The sequence below is a fragment of the Mizuhopecten yessoensis genome, unplaced genomic scaffold (assembly GCF_002113885.1).
Source record: "Mizuhopecten yessoensis strain PY_sf001 unplaced genomic scaffold, ASM211388v2 scaffold715277, whole genome shotgun sequence".
In the NCBI taxonomy this organism is placed as follows: Eukaryota; Metazoa; Mollusca; class Bivalvia; order Pectinida; family Pectinidae; genus Mizuhopecten; species Mizuhopecten yessoensis.
The window spans coordinates 1-9689 of record NW_018479540.1 but is presented as its reverse complement, the minus strand read 5'-3'; the positions used below and the strand labels follow the sequence as shown (position 1 = coordinate 9689).

Genomic DNA, 9689 nt, shown 5'->3' with positions numbered 1-9689 from the left:
GCAGGTATATCTAGGTAAGTAGTGTTGTGTGTGTATGTATGTATGGGGGAGGTATATCTAGGTCAGTAGTGTTGTGTATGTATGTATGTATGGGGCAGGTATATCTAAGTAAGTATTGGTGTGTGCGTAGGTGTCAACCTCTGAAACCTCTAATGAGAGAGATCTCCCTCATTCAACGTTTCCGATGAGGGAGAAAGTGCTGAAAGCAACTGAAACTGCTTTGCTCAATTTATCTTTCCCTTTTTAGTATCAGAATAACTCCAAAAAGCATTCATTTGATTCAGACCTGTTATGATCATAACACACACTCTGCAGTAACTAGGAGATCATTTAGCCACAGAAAGTAGATTTTGAGTTTGTGTGAGTTTTGACAGAATGAGGGAGCTTTCGAGGGAGATTGGTAAATTTTGGTCAAAAAGAGGGAGTCTCCCTCCTAATGATGGAGGATTGATAGCTATGTGTGTGTATATATGTATGTATGTTGGGGGAGGTATATCTAGGTAAGTATTGGTGTGTGTATTGGTGTGTGTGTATTGGAGTGATATATTTGGGTAAGACAAAGTGTGAAGATTGAGAGAGATTCTCTGAAATATTGTAGATGATCTGTAATGTAGGTTTTGGTATCAGGTATTGTGTTATGTATTTTGCCACTTTGAATAAGAAATAAAAATGAAAGTACATGTATTGCTGTTATAACAGGAGCTACACTGTGTTTACCGGCAATAAGTCCACCAGATACCAAATACAGTTCAGTAGAAATACCAACCAATGCTATTTCACTGTCCTGTAATAAGCCCACCCCTTACTTTGAGTGGGAGATTACTTGTTTGCCCCCTGGGCTTATCGAGGAAAATTTCGGCAGTTACACAAAACCTTACCTTTTTTATACGATAAATAATCTTGTATAATAATGTATTTGTAAGTGCCAGTGGACCTGGACTGGGTCGATCGTCCGGCGACCAGGAAGCTCAATTAACAGAGCGTCCATCTAGAGTTCGGAGGGTCCCAGGTTCCAACCCCGGACTCTTGCCGTGCATTTTTCCTCACCTGTTACATATTAGTATGTGAATTGTGAGTCTCTTTCGTTGTTACATGCCATCACTCGTATGATGGGTTTGGAGGGTGTGATACAATGGGTCATAGTAGAAAATATTGTTACAGAGCCTATGACTGTGATCAAGAGAGAGGCCGGCTTTAACCACAAGGAGCAGGTGAAACTAGAGGGAAAGCGTCTTCTGTGGCACCAATTCCTGGCCGTCTTCATCAGGAGATTCCACCATTTCAAACGCAGCAAGAAGGGATTTATATGCGAGGTGGGTGTTACATGTTGATAATGGTTAGGGCTTAATTCGTACAGGTGCATTTGGTTGCTGAGGTATACTTTTACACTGGGTTGTAGACACCCACACCTTGTATGCATTTTCACATTTTATTTTGCAAGAAGAATCATTTGGAAATTGAAAAAATCTCACTGAAATTTTTTCAAACAAATCAGAACAAGGAAAGTATAGTAATCACTGTTTTTTAATAAAGTTCATATTTAAATCATTTGTAGAAAAGGTGCTTGAAGCATTAAGAAATAAGTTTTAACAAAAACAAGTGATATACAGTACTAAGAATACTGTTATGTCTATACTACTGTACATGTCCTCTCCAAAAGTAGTCATAGGAGCAAGATTGCCAGATCCTATCTGAAAACTAAATTAGCATTATTTTCAGCTCTGATCTATCATCAAAGCAGGGGTATCCACAAGGCACATGTATCACGTTCCAGTCTGATTTTAGATTTACATGTATGTTGTATTTGTGTCATTTAGCTGTTGATGCCGGCTTTGTTTGTCCTGCTGGCTATGGTGTTTGCCGAGATTGATCCCCCTCTCACCGACTCCCCACCCTTGGAACTCCATCCTTGGAAGCTGCTGCCTCCCAGGGGCAACTCACACCTTAATATGTTTTACAGGTAAGACAACCATCATGTCAATTTGTTTGTAATTTACTTTAGCTTCAAACACAGTTAAATGGTTATAATGGTCAAATGGTCACGTCTGGTCTCAAGCTCATCCAGGTTCTGTTTTCCTTATGGCAAATTGTGACTGGGTCTTCTAACAATTAGAAACTTCAGATAACAGAAACACAAAAGGCATGGATTTCGTTGTTGTTGTCATGCAGATTTTTCTGGAAAAATAAAATAATTTTGTCTTGTAGTCTAAAGTGTATTTGATTAAAGTTTTAGGAAACTGAATCTAATGTTAGCTAATTTAGAAACAACAATATGAAGGAGATCATTTGTTGGATGTATCTTTTGTGGTTTTAAATGAGAAAGATACGAATGATTATATCAATTGTGCAGTCTACATCAGTTAATGCTGAAATTGTATCAGTTACCAAAGGAACTATATCTAGAGGATAAATTATTGGGGTGGGGTATTTAGTGTTACCCATGTCCACATCCTGTCCCGTAGCATGGCACTATGTTCCGTTGCATCCCGTCCCAATTCATTGTCGTGACTCTATTGACTTCATTTCTGAACAGATTTTCATCAAAGTTTATACAAGAGTCATGTATAAAAAATACTTTGGATGAGTTTGTACTTCAGGGTCCAAAGGTCAAGGCCAAGGCCAAGGTCACTGTTGATATTTATAAGTAAACCACTGGGCTAAGGGAGCATTCATGTCCTACAGACGTTTTCTAGTTCAAAGATGTTTTAGGTGAGTTTTTATTGTGAAATTTTACTTCTGTTGCAGTAATGATGCTAAAGGAACCATGTTTACTGAACAGTCTGTGAAGACATTGTTATCCAAGTATGGAGTGGGGAACCGATGTCTAAGTCCAGATGTCTACAGTATAGAGTAAGTAGTCCAAACGTCTTTATTATGAAATAGTTCACACACATGATAGTGTAAAGAGGTGCAGGTATCTGCAGAATATACAAATACAACCATTTTCATTCAGATTATTTTTTTATTCTTTTATTCTTTAGTGGATGTCTACCATGGTATTGGTATCTGAAGATATTTTATTTTACTGTTGTAGTGGTTTTCCCTGTGAGGAGTCAAACACTACATCTATTTGGACAGAGGCAGAAAACTGGGACAAGGCTGATGAAATCAGCTGTTCCTGTTCTACAGGTGTCCAGATATGTCCAGCAGGTAAGGGAGACAACTACTCTTGTCTGTCTGATCAGTTCTATGTACGTCCAGCAGGTAAGGGAGACAACCNTGTCTGTCTGATCAGTTCTATGTACGTCCAGGAGGTAAGGGACACAACTACTCTTGTCTGTCTGATCAGGTAAGGGAGACAACTACTCTTGTCTGTCTGATCAGTTCTATGTACGTCCAGGAGGTAAGGGACACAACTACTCTTGTCTGTCTGATCAGGTAAGGGAGACAACTACTCTTGTCTGTCTGATCAGTTCTATGTACGTCCAGGAGGTAAGGGACACAACTACTCTTGTCTGTCTGATCAGGTAAGGGAGACAACTACTCTTGTCTGTCTGATCAGTTCTATGTACGTCCAGGAGGTAAGGGACACAACTACTCTTGTCTGTCTGATCAGGTAAGGGAGACAACTACTCTTGTCTGTCTGATCAGTTCTATGTACGTCCAGGAGGTAAGGGAGACAACTACTCTTGTCTGTCTGATCAGTTCTATATATGTCCAGGAGGTAAGGGAGACAACCACTCTTGTCTGTCTGATCTGTCCCTTTTTGCGTAGCCGGTTTAACTAGTTGAAACGGTTGAACCTGAAAGAAAACAACAGGCGCAGATCTGAACCGAGGCTGACCTAGGGAAGATTTGGCACATGTAGATTGAGGGGTCCAGTTGTACCTGACTGAAACTAAAATGCTGACTATTGCTACTTTGCGTTATTTTTGTATAGAATAAGGTCAATTCACATGTAGATTTTAAGATACATTATAGAATTTAGTGGACGCATGAAAGATGGACATATTATTCTCGATATATTGTTATTTATTCGCCGAAACTGTGCTTTTATTTTAGCTCCACCTACAGTTCTGTCCAAGTATGTTCATTTATCAAGGAATATTTCTGCGCCACCTGAACAGTTTCAACCATGATACGCAAATACGACCTAACTGATCTGTTCTATATAAGCCCAGCAGTTTTCCAGCTGGTATGGGTGACATGTGATCTGAATCAGTCCGATCTGCTCTATGAGTTTATGTCAGATAATTGTAGTAATTTCATTGTATGGTATAGTTTACCTGTGTTACAGGTGCAGGAGGTCCAGCACCGAGGAGACGTCTACTACCAACATCCGACTTCTTGTATGATTTGACGGACAGAAACATCACAGACTGGCTAGTGAAGACTGCAAGAAGTTACCGTAAACGCAGGTACCTCTCCTTTAGTGACAATAATAAATGATCAATATCAACATTGTTGGCTGTATATAAATTACTGTCTTTGAATTGCTTCATGGTGTCAAAGCTGGCTTACACTTTCTGACACGAGATTGCTTTATAGCCAGTAATTCTTTACCTCACATGTGTCATTGATTGGCATTAAGCATTTTGAGGACATCAGTTTGATTGCAGTTCTTTTGTGGCATTTATAACACATTTTTATAAATAGGACATCTTGTAAAAGCTGAATTGTCATTGATGATTGAACTCTTCATATACAGTTATCGATACAAATTAGAAAAAAAATGAAATCATTGTTAAAATTTAACTTCAATCAGCATTTACAGGGATTTTTTATGTGAGTATGAAGATGCAGTTGATAGGTTTTCTGGATTGTAGGTATGGAGGTCTGTCGTTTGGATTGAAGTCCAAGTGGGCCCAGTTCAATACTGACCATATCAAACAGATCTTCAACACCTTGAGAGAGGCCAACACCGAGTCCAACAAGAGCTTCCAGAATGTCCTTGGGGGTATCAATGCAATCATGGGTCGTGTAGCAGTGCACAACATATCTAAGGTAGGAAGAAAGGCACCAGAAATGCAACATACGTAGATTACATAGGTCAATAGGTTCGAAGTGTATGAGGTGGCATACCTGTGTAAAGCTACCATATAGCGGGTTATTTACGTAGGCCCAAACTTTTGCGATTTTAGACCAAAATCAGAAAATTCAGTTAACACAGATTTTAATTTCACAATCTAGACATGTAAAGGAACCTACTTTAGATGTTGTTTTAGCACAGAGATGGGGCTCTTTGACAAAACTGTTAGATGTGTGATACAATCTATGTTCAGACATACTCACTATTTCCTGATGCGTTATTTGATGCCTATTATCGCAGCTTATTTTTACGCTTTTTCTATTATTCTACGGATCAAATTTCCGCGATATAAACATTATTGATTCACATAATTGCAATAATATAAAGCGGAAATATCCTGCCATTGTATATTTGTGTAAAGCTATGTTTTGTACCTGTACAGGTGTGGTATAACAACAAGGGCTGGCCGGCAGTTGTTATTTACATGAACGTGATGAACAATGTGATCCTGAGAAGCAAGCTTCTGCCCAACCAGGATCCCAACAAGTACGGAATCACCACCACAAACCACCCCATGAATCTAACCATGAAGCAGTCACGCGATGGTTTATCGTAAGTATCAAATCATAATACATATAAACAGTGGAGCAGTCACACGATGGTTTATCGTAAGTATCAATTCATAATACATATACACAGTGAATCAGTCACACGATGGTTTATCGTAAGTATCAAATCATAATACATATACACAGTAGAAGTTTGGTAACAAGACCCTGATATCAAAGAAAAAAAAGAAAGAAGAGAAAAACAAAACCCCACCTTTCATCTGGGAACAAAAAGAAATCAGTGTGACAATGCTTGCATAATTAATCTACATGATTAATTCTATTAGAAACTGTTGTTTGGATCAAGCAGACTCAAGTGCCTTTTCTAGTCATTCTGTAGGAAACTACCTATTCTGCAAATCAAAACTTGTTCAGGATAACCCGAAATATAACCAGTTTTAATATTTGAAAAAATAGCAGAAAGTTGTTTCTTGTCACATTTATTCAAATTTTATATATAGAGTTATTTTTTTTTTTTTTATCTGTGGTGAACATTGGGAAAAGCATTAGAACTATGTTAACCATCTTGTGTGTGATCATATATCTAAATTCAAAGCATCCTTTAAAATGTGACTGGGAACCAATGGAATTTTACTTTTTGTTGTTTTATTGCCTACCTTGCCCTTATTAATATATGTTTGTACTAATGATGTTATTTTCTATATCTTTGCAGACTCACAAGTAAGACAGATATTATCATTTCCACCTGTGTAATCTTCGCAATGTCCTTCATACCAGCAAGCTTTGTAATGATCCTGATTGAGGAGCGAGTGTCCGACTCCAAACATCTGCAGTTCGTCAGCGGTATCCACCCCTCAATCTACTGGCTCGGCAACTTCACCTGGGACTTGGTAAGTCTATTGCTGATAACTCGGCCTGGGGAAAATAAAAATCTAGTCATCTATTCAGGGTTTTATAACCAGGATTTGATCTTTCTGACGAAGTGAACCAACCAGTAAGGTTTGCACTATCCCAATCAGTCAGTCCATCAGTGTGGCACTTCGTTGGCAGTTTGTTTTTAAATGCCTCTTAGGATAATGCAAGGTTGCAAAACGAAATAAGGTCTTGTGTCCCAACAATATAGAGTTATTGGTATATTGCCATTTTGTGCATAGAGTTTATGGTTTAGAACAATTGAACCCTGAATAATGACCTTACAACATACTGTATACCCGGAAATTGTCGCCACAGGTTAACATCTGCCTTTTTTGCCCTCCGTAATGGGGCCAAGTTATCATTACAGCAGACATTATTTAATACTATAATTAACTTAGCTATCCAATGTGAAGGGCGAATTAATACTGAGCGAAAACAGATTTTACCAGCGTAGTGTGAAAGTTTGACTGGGCGAAATTTCCCGGTTTACAGTATTTCAATGAGTGACCGGAGCTGTTGTGTGCTGTTTAACCCGATCCATGAATTACAATTACATATATACTTAAGGTGGAGCAATGAATGTAGACTTGTTTTTGTGTTTCAGCTGAATTACCTTGTGTCAGCCGCTCTGAGTATATGTATATTTGTGGCATTTCAACGCGAGGCTTACGTCGGTAAAACTAACTTCCCGTCCCTTTTAATGCTTCTGGTGATGTATGGGTGAGTACAGCTACAACTCTGACAAATAATCAATACATTCTGTTTTTGTGACGATGATGTATATGTTACATTTTGTGTGTACAGTAAAATCTCAGTGTTATGTCCCTTGTTCCATTTGCCAACCCACTTACCACCAATATATCACAAGGTTCTTTATTCTTTTTTATACCTTACCCTCAATTTATTGCCAAATCTTTTTATAATGCCAAAACTTCTCTGGACAAAGGGTGTCAGTATGAAAAGTTTCACAACCATCATCATGACAATTATTATATACAGTGTAGTTTATTTTGTTTTTCAACAATTTTTTATACAGAAATGTGTTGATATCAATCTGTTGTTATAGAGTTATATTTAACATTAGTTCCTGTTGTATGTTGACAGTAACTTAACTCTGTTATATGTGACATAGATTCACCATGTGTAGCCATTTTAAATGTTTCCATCACGTTCTGACAGTTGGGCCATGATTCCTGTAATGTACCCGCTTTCCCGCCTGTTCCGGGTGCCCAGCACTGCCATGGTAACGCTCAAGTCTGTCAATATCTTCCTGGGCACCACCTCCACACTGGCTACGTTTATCCTGGAGTACTTGGCCGACGATGATCCGGTACGTGTATCCTCCCCTTCCATCGTGGTTGGGAACAGAACCATTGCATTGCTGAAACCAGCTGAATGTATTAGTTTTAGGCACTTTAAATATTATAAACAAAAGGAATGGTTATGAATGAGCGATCCTTTTCTCTGACAAGAATACTGGACTCTCCAGTGAGGGCACATGTATTGTGACTGTTAATATTAGTACAAAACATACAATGGAGTAATTAAACGTTAAGGGCATAATTAACACTGGGAAAAGAAGGACTTTATCAGCATAGGGCGAATATTTGACTGGGTGAAAGTCTCCCGGTATACAATAACAGATTGTTCTTTTTATCCCCCGCTTTTACCGAAACGGGGGATATTAATTTGGGTTTGTCCATCTATCTATCTATCTGTCATGCTTCGTTTCTGTGCAATAACTGCAACAAATGTTAACCAATTTTCTTGAAACTTGGTAACAGGGTTAAATGCCTTAAGGGCTCAACCAAGTTCGATGACTATATTTGGTGGAGTTATGACCCCTTGAATAACGAAAAACATCATTATCTGCCGTTTCTACGTGTTCAATAAAAAGTCTAACTTCTGTATAAGGCTTTTTTTCTTTCTTCGATTTTATAGCTTAACCTTATGTCTCAACAGCACGATACTCACATGTTTAAACCTATCCTCAATAATGTTAACCTACGATATGTCCTGCAAGCGGGGGATATAAATTCCACCAATTTGCTTGTTCACTATAAAGAGAGAGAAAAAAAAGAGTTTAAAACTACTCCCAGAGTTAAACAAACTCTGATGAAAAGTACCATTTGTATTTACATGAAGATATTGATTTACTGTGCCTCATGAGTAGATAAGTGATGTGTGATCTATTGTTGTAGGCCCTAGGGGAAGTGAATGACATCCTGAAGCAGGTTTTACTGGTCCTCCCCCAGTTCTGTCTCGGCGAGGGACTACTGGAACTCTCCCGCACACAAGTCTACACCACCGCTTTCAAAAAGTTTGGTAAGTTACCTCTCATAACGTGTTATATAGCAATTATATAAAACACACATTTGCTGTTCATATAGTCATACAGTCATATATAAACAGCAAATGACTATCCTGGATTTTATCATGTGTTGTATAAATTACACTGGCCTGGAATTGACAATTATAGACAAAATAGATAGAACCAAGAAATGTATTGGCATGTGTCAATTGTAGACTTTATAGATAGGACGTAGAATAATTGTAGTGATTTTCACTTGTAGACTATATAGATAGGACGTAGAATTGTACTGATGTGTCAGTTGTAGACTATATAGATAGGACGTAGAATTGTACTGATGTGTCAATTGTAGACTTTATAGATAGGACGTAGAATAATTGTAGTGATTTTCACTTGTAGACTATATAGATAGGACGTAGAATTGTACTAATGAGTCAGTTGTAGACTATATAGATAGGTTGTAGAATTGTACTGATGTGTCAGTTGTAGACTATATAGATAGGACGTAGAATTGAACTGATGTGTCAGTTGTAGACTATATAGATTGGACGTAGAATTGTACTGATGTGTCAGTTGTAGACTTTATAGATAGGACGTAGAATTGTACTGATGTGTCAGTTGTAGACTATAAAGATAGGACGTAGAATTGTACTGATGTGTCAATTGTAGACTATATAGATAGGATGTAGAATTGTACTAATGTGTCAGGTGTAGACTATAAAGACATGACGTAGAATTGTACTGATGTGTCAATTGTAGACTTTATAGATAGGACGTAGAATAATTGTAGTGATTTTCACTTGTAGACTATATAGATAGGACGTAGAATTGTACTAATGTGTCAGGTGTAGACTATAAAGATATGACGTAGAATTGTACTGATGTGTCAATTGTAGACTATATAGATAGGATGTAGAATTGTACTG

General features: G+C 37.9%; 1 protein-coding gene across 1 annotated transcript; it reads left to right on the top strand.

The window, feature by feature from the left end:
* Nucleotides 1–1109: 1109 nt before the first annotated feature.
* Nucleotides 1110–8777, top strand: LOC110441063 (ATP-binding cassette sub-family A member 1-like; the record flags this gene model as incomplete). Its single annotated transcript, XM_021484158.1, has 11 exons — nt 1110–1313; nt 1818–1960; nt 2746–2850; nt 3035–3150; nt 4237–4357; nt 4766–4943; nt 5411–5580; nt 6250–6427; nt 7057–7172; nt 7632–7782; nt 8654–8777. Coding segments are annotated over exons 1-11 (1606 nt in total), but the record flags the coding sequence as incomplete, so codon positions are not given.
* Nucleotides 8778–9689: the final 912 nt, after the last annotated feature.